This window comes from Equus przewalskii, unplaced genomic scaffold (genome assembly GCF_037783145.1).
Source record: "Equus przewalskii isolate Varuska unplaced genomic scaffold, EquPr2 ChrUn-9, whole genome shotgun sequence".
NCBI lineage: Eukaryota > Metazoa > Chordata > Mammalia > Perissodactyla > Equidae > Equus > Equus przewalskii.
In genome coordinates, this window is record NW_027228757.1 from 793,074 (window position 1) to 818,989 (window position 25,916).

The 25,916-nt window shown below is 46.4% G+C and overlaps 1 protein-coding gene across 2 annotated transcripts in view; it reads right to left on the bottom strand.

Moving 5' to 3' along the window:
- Nucleotides 1-17,302, bottom strand: part of PRCC (proline rich mitotic checkpoint control factor) — a 23,411-nt gene extending 6,109 nt beyond the window's left edge. Inside the window, exons 1-4 of one of the 2 annotated variants that reach the window (XR_011536980.1) lie at nt 16,228-17,275; nt 6,515-6,562; nt 3,489-4,055; nt 826-921 (exon numbers count right to left, since the gene is read on the bottom strand). Coding sequence is in view for 1 of the 2 variants with exons in the window: in XM_008516834.2 (XP_008515056.2) it covers nt 826-921; nt 3,489-4,055; nt 6,515-6,562; nt 16,228-16,695 (1,179 nt within the window). In the remaining variant the exon portion in view is untranslated. Of the gene's footprint in view, nt 1-825; nt 922-3,488; nt 4,056-6,514; nt 6,563-16,227 lie in introns of both variants that reach the window. The other variant, XM_008516834.2, reaches the window with a different exon arrangement.
- Between the last annotated feature and the right edge of the window lie 8,614 nt (nt 17,303-25,916).

The window sequence follows — 25,916 nt, forward strand, 5'->3', positions numbered from 1 at the left end:
AAAAGGTGAGCAGAGAATTATTTTCTATAAGAACCTGCATGCAAAGATGCAGCACCCCCTATTTCTCCAACCCTCTCCTAAGAGGCTGTGGCCTCCCCACAGATGGAACAATACTTTATACCCTGAGCGTGGCCTGACGGCCGCAGGACATGGGGTCTGATCTCCCTTTGCGCTGAGGCTGGGGAGAAGCTCAGCAGCAGGGGATACAGTTACATGAGACACAGGTTATTCACTGTGGCTGCTGTTCCCTCTCAAAATCCATCCTCCCCCTCTCCTTTAGTGTGAATGAACCCAACATTTTAGCTAGGCATACTACTACCCAACTAAAAGACTACATTTCCTAGGCTCCCTTGCAACTAGATATGGCCACGTATCCACATTCTAGTCAATGAGATAGAAGTGGAAGTATTCTTAGGAACTTTCAGGACGTCTCCTAAAAGGGGAGGTGGGAGGTGACTTTCTTTCTCCACTCTACTGCCTGGAATACAGTAATGGTGGCCGTAGCCTTAGTTGCTATCACTGACCTTAAGAATAGAGGCTACAAGCTAGGGATGGCAAACTAACAATCAGAAGGGGACTGGATCCCTGACAACGACATGGAGTTGCGACACCAGCCCTTGTCTGCTTACCTCTAGCCTTCCCTTATGAAGAAAAATATTAACTTCCCTTATATAAGCCACTATCAGTTGAAGTTTCTCAGTTATATGTTGCCAAGCCTAATCCTAACTGAATATGGTTTAAAAAGAACAAAAAAAAAACCTTCCTTTAGCTTCAGATTTGAAACCTGGTGTCCATGGGTCAAAGACACGTGCTTTGTTAACTTACTGCTTCGTCATCGATGAAGGAGGCATCTGGGGCAATTTCCTGGGTGGGGACCAGGGCCGGGTCCTGTGCAGGATAGTAGCCACCACTGTAATAATCCTGCAGCCAAGGAGGGAAACAAACACACCAACTGAGAGAACAGTGCAGAGGGGACAACAAGGTCTGCCCGGGAACAGAGGAAACCCTCATCACGGAGGCAGTGGTGATGCTCACACTACAGACCCCTCCAAAGGGCCAGTTAAAGCACAGATCCTAAGGACCCATCCCAGACCTCAAGACCAATCCCTGCAGCTTTTCTGATCTGCACCATCCAGACAGATGGGTATTTTTTAGGGACAGGTGACAAGAAATAAAGACCTTCTCTCTTGCTTCAATTTACACACTGCTCCCTCACTGCTTCCCAGGAGTGACTCCCACTCCTTACTTCTCCTGAGCCCTCAGCCTGCTCCTGCTCTGAGGCTCCAGAAGCTCCACCATGAGCAGGGGTGAGAAGGTGGGAGGGCGTGCTATTCCTGCCCCTCATCCAATCTAGGGCCTCCGGACACAGGGAGTCTGCCTGTAACAGGTGGGGAGGTTGCGGATCTCTGATACAAAATAAACCACTATAAGGGTGGTATGGAATTTACAAAGCTGGGAACAAAACAGGTTTGTGTTATCAGCTTTTTAGTTCAGGAATCTGATGATTCCCCTTAGTGGTGAGCTGTCTGGATGTTGCTATGGACCCTAAAAGAAGAGGAGTGAAGGCAAGAGCAAGGCCCGGCTGAGGCCAAGCTGGGGGGCCAGAGGCTGAGAAACTATTTCCTCCCTGCCTACACTTTTTCCTAATTCTACCACCTTTGCCCAAAACTCCCAGGAATGCCCCTCTAAGAACATTCATTTTATAATGAGCTAAATGGAAAAGAAGGTTTAACGTTGACATAAATAAAAATATATAAAAATCCAGAGTGATTAGACCATGAATTATCCACAAAAATATTCACAACAAAATACATTTAAATTGCAGGGTTCCCTAGTGTATTTAAAGTGCTTTAATTTGCATAGACTGCCTCAATGGTATTTATAACTGCATACAGAATTACAATTTGTTATTCATTTGCTGGATGTAAACCAGTAGTTTCTTAGATTTAAATAGTATCTTTTTTTTTTTTTTTTGCTAAAAAGGTCAAAACACTCTCATCTTCCTCCTTCCTTCTAACGACATTGAGGGGAGATATACTATCTCTGATCAGCCTACAGGATACAAGGTTTAATGGCAAATACTTAGGAGACATAATTGTTCTCAAAGTCTTTGTCTTATCTGCAGTCTGGGTGTGGGTGGGGCCTCATGGTGAGTGGGCTTTGAGGGGACCCTGTTCTGATCAAACACTGACCATTCAGGGAATCACAGTGGTTGAAAGGGACTTGAGTCTGCCAACCATCACCCGGCAGGAAAACCTTCTACAGCTGTCCAGCCACTTCAGCCGGAGTACCTGAACTCCTGGGAGCCCTCTCCATCTAGGGAAGCTCTGACTGCTGAGAAAGTCTTTTTTTGTTTGTTTGGGTTTTTTTCAGTGAAGAAGATTGGCCCTGAGCTAACATCTGTTGCCAGTCTTTCTCTTTTTGCTTGAGGAACACTGTCACTGAGCTAACATCTGTGCCAATCTTCCTCTATTTTATGTGGGATGCCACCACAGCGTGGCTTGATGAGCGGTGCTAGGTCTGCACCCAGGATCCAAACCCGTGAACCGTGGGCCGCTGAAGTGGAGTGCACGAACTTAACCACTATGCCACCAGACCAGCCCTAGGAAAGTCATTCTTAAATCTCTTTACAATCTGGCATCATATACTCCCACTCTCTGAGGCCAAAGACAAAGGTAAATAGCTCTTCCAAGTAAGTGTCTGAATAAAAAGTTATCACACCGTTTACTGGGCATTTGCTGTCACTACACTAAGCCAATGCAATTCTCCGAGTAACCCTAGGAGGCTGCTATCATTCCCATTTCACAGCTGAGGAATCTGAGACTCAGAGAGGCAGTTAAATAATTTGCCCAGACTCATGCAGCATGAGATTCAAACCCCCAACTGCCCTCAGACCTCATTCTCCATCCCTGCCCAAACTACGGGCCCCTAGTGCCTCCTCTCCAGGGACTGGCCTGTCCTCTCCACTTCTCAGGACTCAGTCGAGGCCTTTCATCATTCTCCTTATTCCCTTCTGCATTCAACTCAGCAGGTTCCCTCCTTGCCTCCTCAGTCCCACCTCTCCCTTCCTGAGAGAAACTCTTCTGGGACTCACTAGAGTCTATCTAGAAGTCTATGCCAGAGTTCACTCAGCCTCGTCACCCACAGTCACGAAGGCCATCTTGGATCTCTAAGACTAGAGACCAGTCCTCTCCCACCTTCTCCCTGGCCCTCTCACCAGCTCCCACAGTACGATTTTGTTTTCAGAACAAAGCTGTCAATTATGTGGTTCTACCTGTCAGGCTTTAAGACTCAGATAATTTTAGACCAATATGGTTCAGAATAAAGATAGTATGTTTTGAGGCCTGATACATATAGGAAAATTAAGACGCTAGAAGATGCAGTGATCCAGCCAAAGTGACGCCACAGAGCCCATGTCACTGGCTCAAAGCTCTCCCTGACTGCCATGCTCCAACATCCCTCTGTCTGCCCTCTATGCCTCTACCCACCTGATAATAAGCACCAGCGGCATTGGCATCGCCATATGTGGAAAACTGATTGTAGCTGTAGTCGTCCCCAGGCTTAGGCATCCAAGGGGCCCCACTTGAGCCTGCTGCCATCTTGAATTCAAGGGGGGCATTGGCTGCATCGTCCTGGAAGGCCGGCTCTGGTTCCGTGCCTGGAGGCAGCTCTTCAGGGACGGTGGGGATGGGGTAAGGGTATGGCTCAACTCCAGGTGGCTCGGCCTTGTCAGGGAGGGAGAAAAAGTTCTCGGGGGCGACTTCCTCATCACTGTCGTCCTCCTCCTGTGTGATTTGCTTCGTCACCTGCAGGGCAGCACTCTTGGCAGCAGCCTTGATGGCAGAGGGTGACGGAGTGGTGGTTGTGGTGCCCACAACAGGGGCAAGAGAGGAGGGCTTGGTCTTAGAAGCCTGTCTGGAGGGCTTAGTGTCAGAGGAGCCATCCGAGGGTTTCCGGGAGAAGGCATGGGGCAGGAGCAACCTGTTAGTCTCTTTCACAGTCAGGTTTTTAGGTTGGGGAAGCAAGGCAGACAAACCAGTCCCCTCACCAGATCCCTGGTGAGCCGGGGTTTGGGGAAGGAGGGAAGAAAGACGACAAATGAGATATTAACACGAACTATGGACATCAAGAACAAGAACTACAGGTATGCGCTCTAGCCTAAAATCTTACCAGCCCTTGTTTCCTTCTTACCCCTGCCCACTTCGGACACCCAATCTGGGCTTGACTCCTCCTACCTGAGGCCCTTCTGCTTCTTCCAAGGTAGGATGTCATCCATGTTTTCCTCAGCTCCATCCCAACCCAGCTCCACTGCCCTCTGCCACAGAGCCTTCCTTAACTCTGTGCTTTTGGCAAATACGATACTCTTAGTCTCACATCACCCTTCTTCCCAAAAAGCCCAGGGCTCTCTCTAGCTGCTCACTCAATTCTCTCCACACCCTGAAGGTTCTTCTTCCTTTTTTTTTTTTTTTAAAGATTTTATTTTTCCTTTCTCCCCAAAGCCCCCCAGTACATATTTTTTAGTTGTGGGTCCTTCTAGTTGTGGCATGTGGGACATGGCCTCAGCATGGCCTGATGAGCAGTGCCATGTCCATGCCCAGGATCCGAACCAGCGAAACCCTGGGCCCCAGAAGCAGAGTGTGCGAACCCAACCACTCAGCCACGGGGCCAGCCCCTGAAGGTTCTTCTTAACAGGGAACTCTTCACTTCCTTTGGATTGCTACTCAAAGTTAAGAACAAGGTCCTGTCTAAAAGAGACTTTCACATGTTGCCAAAAGTCCACAGGGGTGGTATATTCAGCTTGTTTATGCCTGAGTCAAGCATTTGACTTACCAGTTTATGAGCTAATTGGCTCAGCCCATCCAGAGTTCCTACTACTCGTAAGAATCACTCAGATTCTGCTTTCTGTACACTACAAGGCCAGCCTGGCCCGACTGCAGGGCTGAGGGAGTCACCAGTTTGAAAAAGGAGAACTGAATAAGGTCACTGTATCACTATCCTGGAGTACCAGTGTACTTCAGCCCTCTCAGCCAAGAAACGACCAGATTGAGTAAAATAAACACTTTTGAGTCAAGCAGACCAGGCAGAAATGTTTATCTGGAAAAAGGGGTCCTCTCCCTGCTGTCTGTGTTCACAGATTTGAATCAGGCCAACCTGGCAGACCACAGGGGCTCAGGCTCATGGGAACCAGACTGAGGTGACAGGTGGAGCACATCCTCAGGCTACCTTTGAAGTGGCTGACTTCTCAGATGACATCTGGGATGACAGCTACATTCCATTGCAGTGCTGGGTCCCAACTCTGCCTTAACAGCTCAAAGTTTCTCTATCCACTCATCTCTTCCTACTACCTGGAAGACTGCTCTTTCTTTACTCCTGGGGTGCCTTCTGAGCCAGTGTCCTCCCCTCTCTTTAGTTGCCAGTCCACCTCCTCCAAGAAGCCATTGTGATAACAGGAGATGACTGGCCTCATTCAGTCTCAGTATGCCAGTTTCTTCCATGACTCCTCGTTCATCACCCACTACGAATACGGACAGAACGTCACTCTCACCAGTTATCTTTCTAACTTCCACACAACTGTGTGGAACTTCTAAGACCTCCCAGCGGTGAAAGAGGCACCTTAACAGAGCCAAGGGAAGGGGCAGCTTCAGCACTGGATACCCGAATCACGAGACCACCTTATAAAGGCAGGCCCGCTTTTGCTTTGCTGAGACATGAGGTCTCAACATGAGGTCAGAGAGTGTATAAATCACCAAGTGCAGAGTGGAACGGGAAGAAACTCCTAGGAGTCAGAATAAAGGCACTGGGACAGGGGGAAACAGCAAACAGCAGAAAGATCATCTCCTGGCACTGTCTGGTTGAGACTTCTGGTCTTGATTAGAGAGCAGCAGCCAAATGCAGCAGGTAACAGTGTGGACTCTCAGTCAGACTGCCTGAGTCTGACTCCTAGCTCTGCCCCCACTCACGGTCTCACCTTGGGCAAGTTCCTTAAGCTCTCCGTTTCCTCATAGGTAACATAGGGATGATAATGACACCATGACTTAGGCACTATTACGAGGATTAAATAAGTTAAACACTGGTAAAGCACTTAGAATAGTGCCTGGTACACAGTAAGTGCTATTTAAGTGTTTATTTTCCTGGTTAAAAATGAGACAGGGAGGAGATGGATAATTTTAAAATAGAGGTTCCCTAACATCATTTTGACTAATCTATTTATTCTACTCTTCCTAAATAATCCTTTTACCTGAGATGTAATGAATCGAATTGAGTTCCGATTCATCTCCCTACCACCGCCTGTCCTCCAGGAGAGGTAACCCTAGCACGCTACGGCCCAGGCACAGTGAGGAGAAGGCAGAGAAGCACAGGGTCTGATGTCATCAAGGAAACAAACCCACACCCAGTCAGTCCTCAGATCCTTGGATTTGCTCTGGGCCTGATCTGGAAACTGCTGGCCGTCGTGAATCCTGTCTTTCAGGAAACAATATAAGAAAAAATGGCTCTATTATGTCACAAAGCTTACCTGAAGGACAGTTTTCTTCTTTGTGGGTTCATCTTCCTCAGAATCTGACTAAGAGAAAAAGAAATGGAATAAGGCCGCACTGTTTCAGGACAGCGGAGGAAGCACTCACATTAAAGGAAGCACACATAAGGGAATGGATGACAGCAGCCATCTTGTCTGTGCCCCTCCTCTATACCAGGGGTGCACCCACCCGAGGCCCAGCAAACGGTAGAGCTCCCTTGGTGCTCTCAAACAGCTTCATAGAATGGGGATGCACTGACTGCCCCTGGTCACCCACGGACCTACCCCAGGACCTGTTGCACAGCCTTTTGGCATCAACTTCTATTCCTTTAACTTAAGACTATTTCCTCCCATTTAGTCTTTGGTAGAAAGAAAAAGCTATACCCATTCTTCTTCCTATAAATCTGTCCACAAGAAGACGAATGGGATTTGGCCCACAATCTCACCCAATCTCAGCTTCACTTCTAAAACCACTTACATAGACTACATAACCACAGGGCTGGGGAACTCCACCGGGATTAAGTGGTGTGTTAACTACTCTTCTATGAGGCATTAAAGGTCAAAGCCATTGGAGAAATCCATTCCCTCTCCAAGTATGATCTATTGTCTGCCAGACAGAGTTGTTCGTGTCCAGGAAGAAGGCAAGCAAATGATGACTGCGAGAATTTGGGGCAGGATGGGAGGTCATCTGTGTTATCCCTCTGATTCATCAGGACTGTTTCTAATACAAACTCTCACACTGAAAAATATCTGAACTTTTAGCTCAATACCAGCTCCTGAGCATCTCCATCTACCAGAAAGATGCAAGGCATATGAACAGCAAGCTTTAACATTTTATTTAAAAAAATTAATCCCCAAACCAGGAACCTTAAAAGCCTTCTATTTGTTCTCAGGACCTTGTTTTGGGCATCTGTAAATAAAGGTGATTAGGCAGGAATCTAAGACCTCGTTCATCTCCAAGACTCTACAAGAACCCAAATCCTCTGCCTGTCTTTCTCAACTGACCCTCATATCTCACAAGTTCCTTTTGGGATTCATCTGCTACAAGGACTTGTTGATCATTATTACTAGGAACCCACTCTACGCAAGACACTGTGCCAGGTACTGTAGACAGAGGTTCCCAACTGTCGTCCCACGGCTGGGTCACAAGTATGAGGACACTGATCCACTCAGCCCACAGGACACCAGGCAGAGTCTGGACCAGGTGGAGTCCTGGCCACAGGGCTCCAGAGGCATAACCTGGACCATCTACCCCCGTGTATTTCAAAGATTTCCTGTTTGTGCCACCACATGAAAAAGGTCCCTGATCTCCAGGAAGTTATAGTCCAGTAAGAAGAATGACAAGTACCCAAATAACTGTAACAAAGGTAGCAAAAGCTAAGGGCATCAAGTGTGGTTCAAAATCCCCTCAAAGAATCAGCTGTTCCTACATTTGTGCTTTCTTTTACCTAAGTCCCTCGCCTTCTCACTCCCTCTCCTTGTATCTGTGTCACTGCCAACTCTCACTCTCCCGTCAATGTGCACTCTACCTCCTGACTCAAAATTCCTGACAAGTCTTCCCGAGGAATCCCACCTTGCTCTTTTCCACTCTGTGTCCCTGCAGGACTCATTTGTTCGGGGTGGCATCAGACTAACACTGATTCACCTGTGCTTGCTCTGTAAATGTTACATTTTTCATGTGTATTCTTGCCTTTACTCTGACAGCAAAGGCCCTATCTTATAGCTCAGTATTGCCTCACAGCAGTCACTACACAATGATTTTAATTACTAACTGCTGCCAAATGTATAAAAAAAACCTATAAGGGCAATCTGTCTTGGGACAGTCATGCATCGCTTAACAACATGAATATGTTCTGAGAAATGCGTTGTTAGGTGATTTCGTCGTTCTGCAAACATCATACAGTGCACCTACACAAACCTAGATAGTATAGACTACTGCACACCTAGGCTATATGGTGCTAATCCTATGGAACCACCATTGTATATATAATCTGTTGTTGACTGGCGCATGACTGTACATAAACGTAGGGGATAAGAGAAAGGGCAGTAAAGGAAAGGACAGCCATCTGCTGAGTGCCTACTATGGGTCAGGCAGTTTACTCACAATTTTACATTTAATCCTTACAATAACATTTCAAGGTAGGCACTGTTATCTCAGTTTTACAGGTAACAAGAGTAAGGCGGCTCAGAGAGGTTAAATGATGGCCAGTACTTGGCAAAGCCAGGACCTGAATCAGTTGAGGCTCCCATGCTTTTGCAGTGACACCATGCGGAGCTGTCCGTGTTTGTCCAGGCCTGAGATCCACACTGACCAGATCCCACTAGACCCCACGTGATACAGTTGAGAGACCATGAGGCTCAAAATCAGAAATACGGCTTTGAGTCTCGGCTTTACCACTTACTGGCTGGGGGATCCCAGTGAGCCATTTAACCCCCTGAGACTCAGCTGGACATACTACTTATCCACCTTGCTAGGATGTTCTCAAGACTGCGTCAGCTACTATCCACGAAAATGTACATAAACTAAAACTCTAAACAGAGCTCCAAGATTATTATTGTCTCTGGCCTGCCAAAATGTCAAACTCAAGCAAAGAAGCCTTAAGCTGCAAACACCTAAGCATTTTCAGCCTTTTCTCTCTGTTCCAAACTCCACTGCCTCAGGGGCTCCTGACCACCTCCCTCTTCTTTTGACCAGGAAGACTTATCTCCTTTCCAGCAGACCACACAGAACCACCTCGCTATGGGGTATACAGGTTTTCATGAAGTCCCCAGGCACGTTTAAACTTTAACATCTTAGGCAGGTAGGTCCAATGGAAACAATCTGAAAATAAACAAATTTTATCCAAGTTTAAGATGATTACATTTATAAAATGATACATGCATATTCTGATTCTCAGATCCTGTGACAAACATAAAGTGGTTCCTGTGAAAGTGTAGGCAAACTGTCCTATGGCTAATAGAATTGGAGGCCAGATTAGCTGTGGGAAGAAAATTCAATTTCTCTAAATGTCACAGATTGTTCCTATTACACTGACAACCTAAGTTTAAAAGCACAAAAAAAAACTGTGCAAAGACTTGAGGAACATCTTATCATTTCCGGATGTACAGGACTGCTATGGCTACTCACAATCATCCTTCTCTCTGTGAACATCTTATACTCATCTACTGAACTCCATTATAAATCATCTCATGATGGGCACTAAATATGACAGACTCCCTCAAACAGAACACTAAAATAAGACCCTCAAAAATGTGCTGAGTTCCTAAACTCTAGGTAAGTCATAACTATTCATCTTTGAGGGAAGGGCAGAAACAAATCTTTACCTCTTAAAGTGACAAACGGGGCTCAGAGACATTCAGAAATCTACCCACAGCCACAGAGAGAGCCCAGGAGAACTGGGAGCTGGGGAAATAGAATGAGAACCTGCTTCTTGCCCCCGGCACTAACTTTAGCCACCTCCATCCTAGAAGAGGCTGGAAACATAGAACTCACTGATTCACTATGACGAGGTCTAGATGCCACTCAAAGCACTTCTGGGCATGTGGGGCCTGACTAAAAACTAACAGGAAACAGAAGAAAATCTCAGCAAGAAATTATCCAAATCCGTCATAAGAGAAATTACATTTCAGTTTAGAATACCAAACAGCAGAGAGGTGAGTAATCCAAATGCTACAAGATGTGCCCTATGCATTACAGTCTTGGGGAGGGGAGCGCAGGAATACAGCTGTCTTAGAGCATTTAAAAGGAAAATCAATTCAGCTTCTATCAAGAACCAGGCTAGAGGCAACAGGCTTAGCCTAAGCACACAGCATTTAATTTAGACAGAAGGAGAACCTCCTTGATGGCAAGAAGTACAGGAGCATACTGGGGTTTTTCCTCCTTTATCATGGTAAAATATAGATAACATAAAATTTACCATCTTTTTTTTTTTTTAAAGATTGGTACCTGAGCTAATGTCAGTTGCCAATCTTTTTTCTTCCTTCTTCTTCTCCCCAAAGCCCCTCAGTACATAGTTGTATATTCTAGTTGTAGGTCCTTCTGGTTGTGTTACACGGGACGCCGCCTCAGCATGGCCTGATGAGCAGTGCCACGTCCGTGTCCAGGATCCAAACCAGCGAAACCCTGGGCCGCCAAAGCAGAGTATGTGAACTTAACCACTCAGCCACGGGGCCAGCCCCAAAATTTACCATCTTAACCATTTTTAAGTGTACAATTCAGTGGCATTAACTACATTCACAATGTTGTATAACCATCCCCACCATCTATTTCCAGAACTTTTTCATCATCCCAAACAGAAACCCTGGACCTATTAAACAGTAATTCCCCATTCCCCACCCCGAGTCTCGGGCAACCTCTCTTCCATTTTCCGTGTCTATGAATTTGCCTATTCTGGGTACCTCATATAAGTGGAATCATACAATATTTGTCCTTTTGTGTCTGGCTTATTCTACTTAGCACCATGTCTTCAAATTCCATCCATGTTGTAGTACGCATGGAGAATTTCATCGCTTTTTGAGGCTGAATAATATTCCATTGTATGCATATACCTCATTTTGTTTACCCATTCCTCTGTGGATGGACACTTGGGTTGGTGCCACCTTTTGGCTATTTTCAGTAGTGTTGCTGTGAATACTCGTATATGTATCTGAGTCCCTGCTCTCAATTCTTTTTACCTACGAGTAAAATTACTGGATCATATGGTAATTCTAATTAACTTTTTGAAGAACTGCCAAACTGTTTTCCGCAGGAGGATATTAAATGAAGGCTGTGGAGGCAACTCTGAGAGAGCACTACAGCAAATGGCGATCTAAGGGAGTCTGTGCCATTCGACCCAGAGAGAAGGACAATGCTAGAAATAGCAGAGAACCCATGGCTGGGAGAGAGTATGCTGGACCAGAACAGGCCCTCCTAGCTTGTGAAGGCACGAACTGGTTGGGTCTCTTAAAAACAAAGTATTATAGTTTCTCTTGGCCTCACAAGAGCCTGAGCCTCAATGGCCACCACTGTCCTCTCTGCTCCAGCTGCCAAGAGTGACAAGACACACACACCCTGCGACTGCTGAGCAAGAACGGAAACAGACGTTTTCCATTAAGCCAGGCCCAGCGGGATCTGCTCATCTATCAGAGCCTCATTCCCCATGGCAGCCTCCCTCTTATCTTCCCAGGCTCTGGTTCTGACAGACTCCCTCTCCAAAAAGCAATCACTAGCTGCCAGGGCCAGGAGCCAGGCAGGAAATAAGGGCCCAAGAGCAGACCCCCCCAGGCTCCAAACTCTAATCACCACCACACTCCTCTCGGCTATTAGCCCAACTTGCTGGATTCATCGACATTTTTTACTCTTTGGTCTCGAAATCTTCTGCTTACATGTGCCCTTCAGTTAGGATATCGTTTTCTCTCCCATCTTCGCACTCCTCATTGTATCCCTTTCATATTTCTGGTTGCCTATGGCTCTTCTATCTTTTCAGTAGGCACTAGTACAGAACAAAACACACCAAGGTGCAAATATGACTTCTGCTACTCCCAAACTGTGTGCTTTTAGGCAAATCACCTCTGTTCTCCACCCTCCTATTTCCTCAAGTGTAAACTAGAGATAATACGTGGCTCACAGAGTCACAGAAGCGCCTGGCACAGTGGCAGACACAGCATTAATGCACTGTACCTTGCCTCTCCATCTAGGGCTAAAAGTTAGCTAAACCCACTGTAGTCAACTCTTAATTACCTGGTTAACAGAAATGATCAAAATTAGTGAAATCTCAATCTCACAGCTTCAAATTCTCCACTATCTGAGTAAACAACCTGAAAGTAAGGGTCATACTAATCCAGACAACCCTAAAATTTCTATTTGCTTTGGAATGCACATTCTATGACAGAAAACTCTTACAACAGACTGACTCTTCTCATTTTGGTTTTTTGTATCTTGATTTTAGAAGTCTGCATCCGCTAAGCTCATGAAATCGACAATCGACCAATATTTGGAGGTAGTTTAGGTCCAAGCAAGAAGAGTAAAAAGGGAAAAAGAGAGGACGACTATCCATTTTATGGATCAGTCCTAATCCGTCACATAAATCAAAAGCTGACTGAATCTGACTCTGCGGTGCATCTGGAGAGAGAATTTGTTACTATCCTGCCCCCTGACAGCAGCCGACTGATGAGCTGACCCAAACCATGTTCTCTCCTGGAAAACCAGAATTGGGACTAACATTGTAGTTCAATCTGGGCTGAGCATTAAAAGCAAGGAAATAAAAACCAAGAAGGTGTGGGCGGCCATCTTCCACCTGCAACAAAGGTTAAGAAGCAGAGAAACCGGTCAGCAGACAAAGAAGAGGGAATCTAACACGCAGAGGAGCTGTGTGAGGCCTGGATAGATCTCCACGTCCCGACTCCAGGCCCTTTCTCAGGTACTTCAGAATAGGACGAGGCGTTACTACTCAAGCTGGCTGAAGTCGGTTTCTGATACTTGCAACCAATTAAATGTAACTGATCCCCAATCTGCTCTGCCTCCCATATTCCCTAAATAAATGGCATCACTATCCTCCCGGCTGCCTCAGGGTCAACCTTGAATCCTCGCCTTCATCCATGACATCCAATCAATCCCCCAGCCTCATCACATCTACCTCCTAACTAGAATTGGAGCCTCCAGTTCTCTCCACCCCCTGCTACTCCCTCATCCAGATCACCACCATCTCTCACGTTGCGTCTCTGCCAGTCTTGCCCACTCCAGGCCTTTCACCACTCTGCGATCAGACAATTTTCGTTCAACCTTTAAGGGTTCTTCACTCCCCCAGAATTACATACCAAGGCCTTAGCATGGCATCCAAGGCCCACTGTCATCTGGCCTCAGCCTCTCTCTCTCTAGCCCCTCTCTCATCACTCCCCCCGCCCACCCATGTGCTCCAGCTACTGAGCCTTACTCACTTCAGGTTCCCCACGTCTTTTCATTCTCGCCACCACTAGGCTTTTGTACATGCTGTTCCCTCTGCCTGATGTGCTCCTCCCCACTCCACCCCCCTTCCTCTGGCTACCTCCTACTCACCTGTCTTATCTTTATTCAGATATCTCCTGCTTTTGGAAGCCTCCCCAACCTCTGGACTGGAATAGTGCCCGCTAGGTGTGCTCCCACGGCACCAGCTCTCTCACGGTTCTTCACTGACTTAACTTAAAATCCATTTCCTTGTCGGTCCAAAAGCTCCTTTTGGGCAGGGTCTATCATGTTCACTACTGTGCGCTTAGCTCCTGGCACAGAGAAGCAGCTCCATATTGAATGAATGAATGAATGAGAGTTCAGAGTTAATTATCTCTACTTCAGCACCAAACTCTAAAGGGAAATTACTTAAGGAAACCTAATCCATTTCTTTAAATGTGTCCTGAGAGCGTGCTAAAGGAAAGACCCAGAGCTTAGAACCAAAGGGGCTGAGAACTGAAGGGGCACAACCACCCTGATCATCCTGAATTCTACGCTAAGGCTACCTTTCCCCAGGAATATTGTGTTCAGAGAACAAAAATATCAACCTGAACAGAATAAAAATGGGAACGTGAACCAGCTAAGGGCTAGGATTTGGCTTTATTTTAATCATCCATGTCACAATTCACCTCAGGAATTTAGTGACTTATACTTACAAAGGTGAGACAGAGTTAGGAGTCCTCAAGAGTTTTCCGCCACTTCAGTCAGACTAAATGGAAGATTCTACAGCCTTTACCAGCCAACTTTTTCTTTTCTTTCTTTTTTTTTTTTGAGGAAGATTAGCCCTGAGCTAACTACTGCCAATCCTCCTCTTTTTGCTGAGGAAGACTAGCCCTGAGCTAACATCTGTGCCAATCTTCCTCTACTACGTGGGACGCCTACCACGACATGGCTTGCCAAGCGGTGCCATGTCCACACCGGGATCTGAACCAGTGAACCCTGGGCTGCCAAAACGGAATGCGCGCACTTAACCGCCGCACCACCGGGCCGGCCCTACCAGCAACTTTTTCTAATGCTACCCTCACAGACCTAGAAATGAACCTTTCCACTGTCACTGTGGAGGGAGGCAGGCTGGCTCACAGTGCCATCTTCTCCCATATATCAGAATGAGACTGAGACAAAGTTTGGGGAGAAAATTGTGAAGAGGAGAGAAAAGAAAATGCCAAGAAAATAAACCTATATTCCTCTGTCTTATTCAGGGACTTCCCTTTGTTCCAAGTTAAATCAAGGCCAAGGTAAGTTTCAGTGGATCAAGAGAAGGCTTTTGGGATCCTAGACTTAGAAACGACAGACTCAGGTGAGGAAGAAAGGGGAAATGATATGGATGAAAATTTGGAACAAGACAGTGAGGGAGATTCTAGAATCTCCTTCCATGAAGAATCCATATTCGCTAGAGTTCATTCACTCAGAAAATATCTTGGTAGTACCCAGTATGTGCCAGGCATCGTTTTAATCACTGGGGACATGGCAACGAACAAAACAAACAATAAGCCCTGCCTTCGTGGGGCTTGCAAACTACGGAGGGAGAGGGAGAGAGGCAAGTAAAACACGTAGTATGTTAGATGGTGGTCAGTGCTGTGGAGAAACAGAAAACAGAGGAGGAGCGTGGGGAGGAGCGGGTGATAGGGGGCTGCAATTTCAACAGGCAGGCGAGGAAGTCCTCACCGAGACAATTCTTTTAAGCCAAGACTGGAAAGAGGTGAGGGAGAGAACCTCAGCCTATCCGTGGGAAGACGCTGAGGGACCAGCGAGCACAGAGAATGAGGAGGTCTCTGGGCAGAGTTGGAAGCCTGAAGAAAAGCAAGGGCAAGAATAAGCTCCTCTCAGAGGGTTAGCAAAGGTGAGCCAGGGATTCATGAATTAACTTTTCAGAGGTGAGAGAAAGGAGGTGAGAGAAAGGAAGGCACTCCAGATAACTCCAAACACTACCAGCCCCTGACTTAATGTCTCCTTTATCCCCAAAGCACTCACTCCAGAAAAGTCCTTCTATTTTTCTGCTCCAAGACACAGAAAACAACATAAACTTGGCTGCCTCTTCTAGAAACAGTGCCCCAGCATCCTAATTCACCCAGGCTTGACAAGACTTAAATAGCGAAATCGAGGCACAGGCCTGGCTTTTAGGCAGACTCAGCCCTTAACCTTCACTCTGCCCTTTACCAGGTAGGACACCTGTTTCTCATCTGTGAAAATCAGAAATGTTATCTCCCAGAGTTCGGTGGCTGATCTGTACTCAACCAATACTCAATTTCTTCCCCGACTCCCCTCAAAAACAGAACCCAAAATTCCTATCCTTTTCGTTCAGACTCTGATGCTTTCAAGCTCAGAGGCAAAGGAAAGGGTTAGTCCCAAAGGCTCAGCAAGGGCTCAGGAATCCTGTCCCCCCACACTGCTTCAGGCGCCAGGTTTTACGCTGTTCTCAGTAATAAGAGAGACAAAAACCAGCCTGAGGTGAAGATGCAACAAGGGGGAGTAGAACCAAGTGCCCCTGGGCCTGGGTCTGTCAGTGTCAGGTGATGGTATGTGGCCCTCCTGCGGGCGAGTCCAGCTTCAAGAAACCCGCATGGACAAACACCCTAACTCCCCAAAGCTGACAAACTTCATCTCAATTTATCGCACTGTATCGAGTCCAGTGGTCCGGAATCAACGGATGCATTTATAGGAGGGAGTCCCGGAACCCCACAAGTCCCTCCTACAGCTGGGCCCATGGCCAAACCCGGCATGCAGTCTGGGGGTGCCCTCCCCGGATACTCACATCCCCCTTATGCAGCTCCGGCGCCGCTATCTTCACGGGCTCTGTCCTCTTCTTTGGCTTGGGAAGCCCCAGGGGGGGCCCGGCACCGCCGATAGGGGTGGGCAGGCTCAGGCCAGGGCCTCGGGGCGAGGGCAGCCCCAATCCCAGCCCCTCCCCAACTCCCGCCGCTTCAGCTGGGCTCACGCCTGGAGGTGGGGGGAAGCCTCCCAGGCCGAAGGGCAAGGGGGGAGGAGGCTGGAGCCGGGGGTCTCCGGTGGGTGGGGGCAGCAACAGCGGCGGGGGAAAGGCTGGGGCCAGCATCTGGGGGGGCGGAGGCAGCAAGGCCGGACCCTTGGGTGCGGGGAGAGAAGCGAACAAGCCCCCTAAAGTGGGCCCAGATGTAGGGGCCGCCGCCTCCTCCTCCTCCGGCTCCGGCTCAGCCTCATCTGGCTCACTCTCATCGCTGCTGGCGTAAGCAACCAGCGACATGGCGCCTCCCGCCTTTGGGGCGCCCTTGCCGGCAGACGAGGCCTACTTGAGACCGAGGATGCCCGGGGCCTAGTGGGCCCCGCCACTCGGCGGGGCAGGAAACCGAAAAGCCCGCCTTCTCCGTACTCTAGGGCTAGCCCCGGCAGGAGCCCATAGCCACAGCTGATTTCCACCGAATAAGCCTTCCCTCTTCACTTAAGCTCCCAGTCCCGGGCAACTACACACAGCTAATGGCCGCCGAGTCACTCCGCCTCCTCCTCGCCTCACCAATATAGGAACTACAACTCCCAGAGAACACTTTGGACACAGCCCCATTCACCGCCGCAGGGAGCTCAGCGCAAGGCACGGCGGGAGTTGGAGTCCAAGGAAGGATTAAGGGGCGCGCAGAAAGACAGGGGGGAAACCCGCCTCTGATACGAGGACTCCTGGGATGAGTAGTCTCTTTGGGGGTCTCCTGACAATTCGTAGGTGACTACAAGCCCCATCGGTCACCGCAGTAGTCACGGAGACGGATAGGAGAGCATTTCGGTACTTGAAGTTTCCTAAGGTAGCTGCTTGGGCGCTATGATTTATGGGAGACGTAGTGCCCATAGAAACTGCAAGTGACGTCGGGAAATGAGAGGGAGTCTGGGAAGGTGGAGGATTGGGGAAAAATAGCTTAAAGGGAAAGTGATCTGTAAGTGAACTGATGAAGCTCCAGAGTCGGCAGAAACCGAGAGTTGGAATAAAACACCCCAAAAAGAGCCAGGGCCCAAGAGACCTGCGAAATCGGGCTGCGAGACAGAAAGAAGCCAGACTTCAGGCCTAATAATAAACATCTGAGAGCTGAAATAAATGTGACATAAGAGGGAGGAGGCGATCTCCCTCCTGGTGTGCACATCCAGGAGCACACTTAGCCCTTCCAGCCTGGGGCCTGGCCTCCCTCTGCAGCAACCAGTGAGACAGAAAGACAGGCAGGGCCCTGGAAGTTGGAGCCGAGTACTTGAGGTCAATCCCTTCCGCTCAGCCTGGTGGGGTAAATGGGCCAGCTACATGTTAGCCCCCTTCACAGATGTGAGCATCACCTGAGTCCATCACTGTCTGCCTGTGCCTCCCACCCATCCATCTGCATGTCCTCTGTATCTGTCTCTGTCTGCCTGGTATTTGTTGTGCCTTTGTGTGTGACCTTGTTAATTAGTCTCTGTGAGTGCCCTTTATATCCGTCCATATTTGTGTGTCTCCTTTTCCGGCTCATATGTGTCTGCCCATTCTATATCCGTCCTTCCCTGTCTGTCTGAGATTTTGTGTCCTTTTCTTGTTTATCCATCTTTGCCCCTTTCTGTCTGCCCGCGACTGGGTGTCCTCTACTTGTCAACTCTGTGGGTGTCCTTTGCGTGCTAATCCATCTCTGTGTGGATGCCACCTCCCTTGTCTCAGAATGCAGAAGATTCTACTGAGTTCAGCCCATGAAGGCTGTTGAGGTTTTGGGAGGAGGCTAAGAGGAAGATGGAAAGGATGGCAAGAGGGATGATGATGATGGCAAAAACAATGAGGGACAGTAAAAGGCCCAAGCTTGACTCCTCCATCAGACAAGCTTGATGTGCCCCTCCCCCGCCGCTCCAGCTCTGTGTGTCTAAGTCTCACTCTGCCTTCACAGACGAACTCATATGCCACCGTATCCATGAAGCCTCCTTAAATCTGTTTGTTCCCTGCTCTAGATGCTCAGAGTATCTTTTTCTGTGTACCAATTTTTAAACTTTAATGTGCCTAGGATCACTGGGAAACCTTCTTAAAAATGCAAATTTATGAATTCCAGCCTAAGAGATTCCAATTCAGGAGGTGTAGGTGGGGCCCAGAAGTCTGGATTTTTAAGAAACTCCTCAGTTGATTGCAAAGCAGGCGCACTGAGGACCACACTGAGAAGCCAGCCCTTCCAGTCCTTCCTCGCAGCTGGTGTGCTTTGCACAATGCCAACTTCTCATCCCTCCTTTTCCAATCTAGGTTCTCCAACCTACTTTCTGGTGGCTTTGGGCAGTGACTTCTCTGAGTCTCACTTTCCTCCTTTGAGAAATGGATAGAGTGTTAAGGAACCCTGTCCTACTTCTGTGAGAAATACCTGAAATGATTTAGAACCCAAAGAGAATGAGAAACTTTCAAAGGAAAAGCATGCTTTTTCCTTGTCAACATGTCTTGCTGCCCTGCAGAGAAGAGAAGCCTCACAAGGGCAGGGGCCTGTCTGACAAACATTTTCTAAGCTGGGTCCTCTTATTCTAAAGATTAATGATTCATCTTATTCGGTAGGTACCCTGCCCTCAAAAAGTTGTTCTCATACAAGAAGTTGATGATAGAAACTTCAGGACAGGGATGGGAAGGGGATTTATTTCCCACTGTGTACTCTTTTATACCTTTAGAAACTTGTAACCTGTGCATGTATTACCTATTCAAAAGGAGTAATAACAGTAATAAAGTGTTCCAGTAAAAGATAGTGAATTGAACAGACATATCTAATTTGGTTCCCCCCTGAAATCCACTAAAGCTTCAATAAAGGAATTTTTTTTGGAAAAGGCATTAAAGATCACTTTGAAAAGGTTTAAACCCACAAAAATAGGGAGATGAGAAGAGGAGAGCATGGTAACAACATTTGGGAAGATGGAAAGCAGATGCGCCAATGGTAACTGACTGGGCACAGACAAGAGAGCTGAGGAGCAAGCTGGCCTTGAGGAATGGGGAGAATCCATTGGATCTATTGGAGAAGCTTGCAAAGGCTCAGGAGTGGTGGCAGCAAGCACCTCTGGAAGTGAATGAGAAGGGAAGGAACAAAAATGAGGACTGGTTAAAAGCTGGTTAACTTTTAAACAGCTGGTTAAAAACTGTTTAAGAAACAGTTAGATCCTTACATCCCCTCCCCCACTTCATGCTAATGGAAGACTGTCTCTCCTCAACTCCCCCCAAAATTAAGGAAGGTGGGTTGTTTTTGCTCAAGAGGGAATAAAACAGAGGGTTTCTGCTATAGGGAAAACCAGGCACAGTCTAGGGCAGAGGCACTGCATAGAAATCAGGGGAATTAAAGCAGTATGCACATGGGGTACTTCTCCCAGAAGACTGGCCACCGGGCTTTACCTTCCACGCTAGAAATTGGAAAAAAATCTCCACTGGAAAATCTGTTCAGCCCAAGAAGAAAGACCTATGGAGTCTAACATCAGGGATTCCCCCTACAAACTTCCCAACCAGATAACCCTGACATCAAGTTCTCAATTGACAAGCCCCAACTATACACTCAGATGTGCAAGATGGCTTTTTAGTCCCTCACTCTTAAACATGAGCAGGCACACTGACATGAGTGACGGAGACAAAACAAGCAAGTAAACAAAACTAGAGAAATTGCAGGGCAAAGAAAACTTTAAGGACATCGATAATCTTCTCAGATGAACAAGAGAAAATACTGTATACATGAAATAAGATCAGAATGTCATTAAAAAAAAGTAACATGCAAGGGCCAGCCTGGTGGCATAAATGTTAGCTCAGGGCCACTCTTCCTCAAGCAAAAAGAGGAAGATTGGCAATAGATGTTAGCTCAAGGCAAGTCTTCCTCACCAAAAAAAAAAAAAAGGTAACATGCAGAAAATGAAATAGACGTCTTGAGAAATAAAAATATAAGAGCATAAATAAAATGCTCACTAGAAGAGTTGGAAGATAAAAGTTAAGAAAATCAGAGAACCAGTCCAGAAAGGCCAATATCTAAATAATGAGTTCGAGAAAAAGAACAGAAAAAACAGAGGAGAGGAATAATCACAGAAAACTTCCCAGAACTGAAGTACAAGGGTTTTCAGATTGAAAGGGCACACCAACTGCTCAGCATAATGGATAAAAATGGGTTCACAGCATCATGAAATTTCAGAACACTGGGGAGACAGAGGAAATTCTACAACTCTCAAAGAAAAGAACAGATCTCTCAAAATAGGTCAGGACAGAATGGCTTCAAACCTTGTAAGAGACACACTGGAAGGTGGATGACAACGGGGCAAAGGCTTCAAAAATCTGAAGGAAAAATATTTCCAGCCTAGACTTCAGCAACGAGCCAAACTCTCAGTCAAGTGAGAGGGTGAAATGAAGATGTTTTCAGACATGTAAGGTCTCAAAAAATTTCTGTTCTGAGTACCTTTTCTCAGGAAGCTACTAGAGGATGTGCTCCATCAAAAAAAGGGAATAAACCATGAAAGAGAAACACCTGGGATTTAGAAAACCCAGGAGAGGGGTGAACGGAACCCCCAGGATGGATGCAGGGGAAGGGAGATTCCAGGAGGACAGCTGGGCCCCAGATGTAGAAGGCCACCAGTTAGTCTGGATCTGCACCGAAGGCTTTGGGAGTGATGTTACCAAGAACCTGAAATTGATAGTATATCCGATGTGTGTAAATATTTTGAGAAGAGATTGAAATGGTGGAGAACTTGTGGCTGAATTAGTGAATAAGAACCTAGAAAACTAAACAAACTAAAAACAAAAAGCGTTAACAACTTAGAGAAAGCAAAATGTTATGCATAAAAGGAAAAGAAATCATGGCTCAGATGTGACTGATATGTGGATATTAATACAACAGAAATTACAATGTAATTCTATTGGGATGATGGGAATTTGGGGAACAGTAAGTCTGTGAGGCTCAGTTGGCCAGAGGAAAGAGTGAAATGTATTCCATAGGTTTCCATCAATAGATAATGCCTAAAACTAAATAAGTCAAGAAGTAGCAGAAAAGCATGTTGCTTAGAGATGTGGCGGTCAATCACTAGAAATTAGTTAACATAGTTTGAATGTTGAAATGTTGTCTCTGGAGCAGGAATAGAGAGAATTGGGAACTGGGACCACTGTTTTTCATTAAAACTTCGTAGAATTCTGCTTCTTTAAACCATGTGCATATGTGACTTAAACAACAAAACTCAGATGCACAGAGTTACCATAATCCTTGGTTCTTAATTTACTTTCATCATTGGTCCACACATGACCCTCTTTAATTTACATTTATAAGTATGTAATCAACACCCACATAGCTACCACCCCAACCATTCCCATCAATTTATGCTTTCCTATGTTCCCCTCCCCGTCAGGTCCCCCATCTCCCCCCAACCTAGGTATCCACTGTCCTGAACCTGTCTCTCTCTATATATATTTTTTCCCACACCCATAGGGACTCCTGAAAATATATTGTTCAATTTTACCTGTTTCTAACTTTATCAAAAGGGCATCAAGCGGTAACGACTTACTTTTTCCACTCAATATTTTATTCCTTAGATTCATCCACATTGAACATGTCTGTTCTTTTTTTCTGTTTTAATAATATTCCTTTGTACGAATATACAACAATTTATCCATCCACTCTCCTGCCTATGGGCATTATGAGTTGTGTCTAGGTGTCCACTGTTAGGAACAAACCCCTGATGCTCTTTCTTCTCCATGTCCCCTGGTGCACACATACCATGGCTTCTCTTGTGTACACACTTAGGAGTGGAAATAATGGGTCATAGGGTACATCCAAGTTAGACCTTAAAACTTGCTGCCAAACTGGTTTCTAAAGCAATGTAGGAGTGACTCTGTCCACAACCTTCCAACATCTGGACTGTTGGACTTGTTAATTTTTCCCATCGAATGAGTATTCATGGTTTCTTACTGTGGTCTTGATCTGAGTTTTATTGATCACTAATGAGATTGACTGTCCCCTCACATGCGTATTGGCCATATGTATTTTTTTTTATATGAAACTCTTGTTCACATATTTTGCCCATTTTTCTATTGGGTTGTTTGTCTTTTCTTTATTGATTTATAAGTGTTCTTTATATAGGTGGTCTTGACATAATCTTATATTGGTTTGCATGTATACTTTGGGAAAAAAAAAAAAACCCAAAAGATAAACAAGAAAGGGCAGAGAAAGGTAAATTTGGAGTGAGAAAACTAGAAACTTCCAAGCTGGAACACTGACGTCAGAGCAAGACCAGGGTGTGTCAGGGTGAGTGACAAGACTCAGGGCTAGAGACCAGACTAGTCATGGGCAGCCACCTGTCTTCTTCACCTTCAGACCTACTCCCCCCTCCGCAAGTTTGCCCAGGGCCTAGCACAGCGCGTAACAATGACTGAGGAATATATGTGGGGGTGAATGAATGAAGCCCCAAGTCCATAGGCAATGTGGTGATAGAAATGGCCTTTTAGTACCCCCGCTGCCATCTGTCCCCACAGAAGCCACCACAATCGGCCTCCTCCAGCAGGGCCAAACCTGCTGCCCAACTTTGCGGGGGAGGCTCTCTCTCCCCTGAAAGGGAGGGGCAGAGAGCCGGCAAGGGCGCAATCTTATCAGTCCAGAAAAGGGCTTTGACGCCTTCTCAGGGTGCGCCTCCCAGGCTCCTCTCCTCCCCAGAGCTCTGTCCCTGCTGCAACACCCTCAGTGGGAGACGGCTGGAGAGTGTGGTCAGACATGATCAGAGGCGCCGCAATTCTGTCAGCCCGACCCTGGCCGCAGACCTTACTCCCTTAAGTCCCAGGGATCAAGGGGAAGGCAGACAGACCTGGAGTTTGGAGCTGAAAAGAAAGGCGGGCTTCTGGTCCACCCTCAGTCGCCCCTGTCTGTAGGCAGAAAGGTTTCTTCCAGTGCTACTTGCCAGCAAACTCCTGCAAACAGTGTTGCTGTGAATGGCCCGTACCTTTTTCATTTTGCAAACTGGAGAGAAAAATGATGCAAGATCCTCAGCCCTGAATGAGATGAAATTGTGCAGTATTATTCACTACAGCATTGTTGATATTATCAAAAGAAAGGAAACAACTAAAATGCCCATCAACAGGGGACTGGTTAAATAATTGATGACGCAGACATACTGTGAACTCTGATGCAAGCATTAAAATGAATGGGGTGGATCTTCGTGGACTGATATGGAAAGAGTCCCAAGATATACTGTTAAGTAAAAGAAAGTGAAGTGCAGAACAGGCTATAGGGGATGCTATGATTTGTGTAAAGGAAATAGAGAGCTCTGCGTCTGCTTGAAAATTGTAGAGAGAATATCACTGGAAGAATACATACAAAATTGGTAATATTTTTGCCTCTAAGAAGAAGATTGGGGTGGCTGAGAGAGAGGGCTAACACAGGGACGACTTTTCACTAAATTATCTTCTTTACCTCCTAAATTTTGTAGCATATACATGTATTGATTACTTATACAAAAAAAATAAGCTGAATTTTTCTTTTTTGGTAGGGGAGGATTTGCCCTAAGCTAACATTGTTGTCAATCTTCTTCCTTTTTCTTCCTTTCCCTGCCCCCAAAGTCCCAGTACACAGTTATATATAGTTTTAAATTCTTCTGGTTCTTCTATGTGAGCCACCACCACAGCCTGGCTACTGACAGCTGAGTGGTATGGTTCCACGCCTGTGAACTGGGCCCTGGCTGCCAAAGCAGAGCTCGCTGAACTTTAACCACTAGGCCATCAGGGCTGACTCTAAGCTGAATTTTTTAAACAGCAATCTGGAACTCATGGGGATCTCGAAGTGCTCTGACCCGTTCCTGCTCTAGAGGGCTGACGGTCTCTCTCCTGAGGGCTAAGGAGCCGTTGCCATCACAGTTCTTGGAAGAGCGGAAAACAGACCCCAGGAACACAGCCACCTGGGAGCTGATGCAGCCCCTTCCACGTGCAGGGGCACACGTCCCTCAGCAGGGACCACTGCTATACCCTCTCCCTGACCTGGCAATTCCAGGCCCCTCCACTTCTGTGCTGCCACCAGATGAAGCTTCTAGAAGTTCACCTCTGCTCATGTTTCTCTCCTGCCCAAACCCTTTAATGGCTCCCACTGTCAACCAATTAAATGTAAACTCTGGGGAGTCTGGCCCAGGCATTAGTATTTTTTTTATTCTTCAAGTGACTCTATACAGCTCAAGAAGAAAGCCATTGTCTTGGAGCAGCGCTGTCCAACAGAACTTTCTGTGATAATGGAAATGTTCTATATCTGCACTGTCTGATACAGTAGCCACCAGCCACATGAGACTACCAAGCACTTGAAATGTGGATACTATGACTGAGGGACTGAATACTTAATTTTAATCAGTTTAAATTTAAATAGTCACATCCGTTGGACACTATAGCTTTAGAGAGTGGATCTAATGATTTTCACTTTTTTAAAATGGAACCCTCCTTTTTTTTTTTTTTTTTTGGTGAGGAAGATTGACCTTGAGCTAACATCTGTTGCCAATCTTCCTCTTTTGCTTGAGAAAGATTGTCACTGAGCTAACATTGGTGCCCCTCTTCCTCTATTTTGTATGTAGGACGCCACCACAGCATGGCTGATGAGTGGTGTGTAGGTCCACGCCTGAGATCCAAACCTATGAACCCCAGGCTGCCAAAGCGGAGCACACAAACTTAACCACTAGATCACCAGTGTGGCCCAAAACCCTCTTTTTAAAAAATAATTTCTTTTATTATGAAAGATATTATACATACAGAAGAGTTATAAACATAAACATTTTTAAGAAAAATAGCTAATATTATACTAACAGCTGACAGCTAACACATAGTAGCCAATAGTCCTACTATGTGCCAGGCAGTGTTCTAAGCACTTACATATATCATATATATTAACTGATTTATCAACATCCCCTTTTACTGATGAGAAAATTGAGGAACAGAAAGGTTGAGTAACTTGTGGCAGGTCACACGGTTGGTAAGTGGTGGAGCTGGGACTCCCAGGGAAGCTGGCTCCCAAGCCTGTGCTAACCACCCTCACCTACGGTACTAGTGCCAGCCTTCTCAGAGCAGAGGGCTGGAACCTTAGAAGCTCCCTGCAAAGGAATCCATTTTCTCAGACTAAATATTCCTCAAAATCTAATATAACAATACATACCGTGATAACCAATTTTATCAACCACTTACCATGATCCCAGCTCTGTTCAAGGCACTTTAAATACATTAATTCATTCAACCCTCATCCCAACCCCTTTTTACAGACATGGAAACTGAGACTCAGGGCAGGTAAGTAGCCTTCCTAAAGTGACACAGTGCATCAGTCGTGGAACAGGTACTCAGACCCTGTTTTCTCTGACTCTTAACCATTCTGACTCCTCCTTGTAAAATGCATAAAAACACAAGCATGGCTACTCTTTCATTTTGGGTAGGGGAGGGGGCATGGAGATGCAGTTTTGAAAACCACTTGTCTAAACTACCCATCCTCCTCTCCTCCATTTCCCAGAAAGGGTAACTGGGGCCAAGAGGTGGCGACG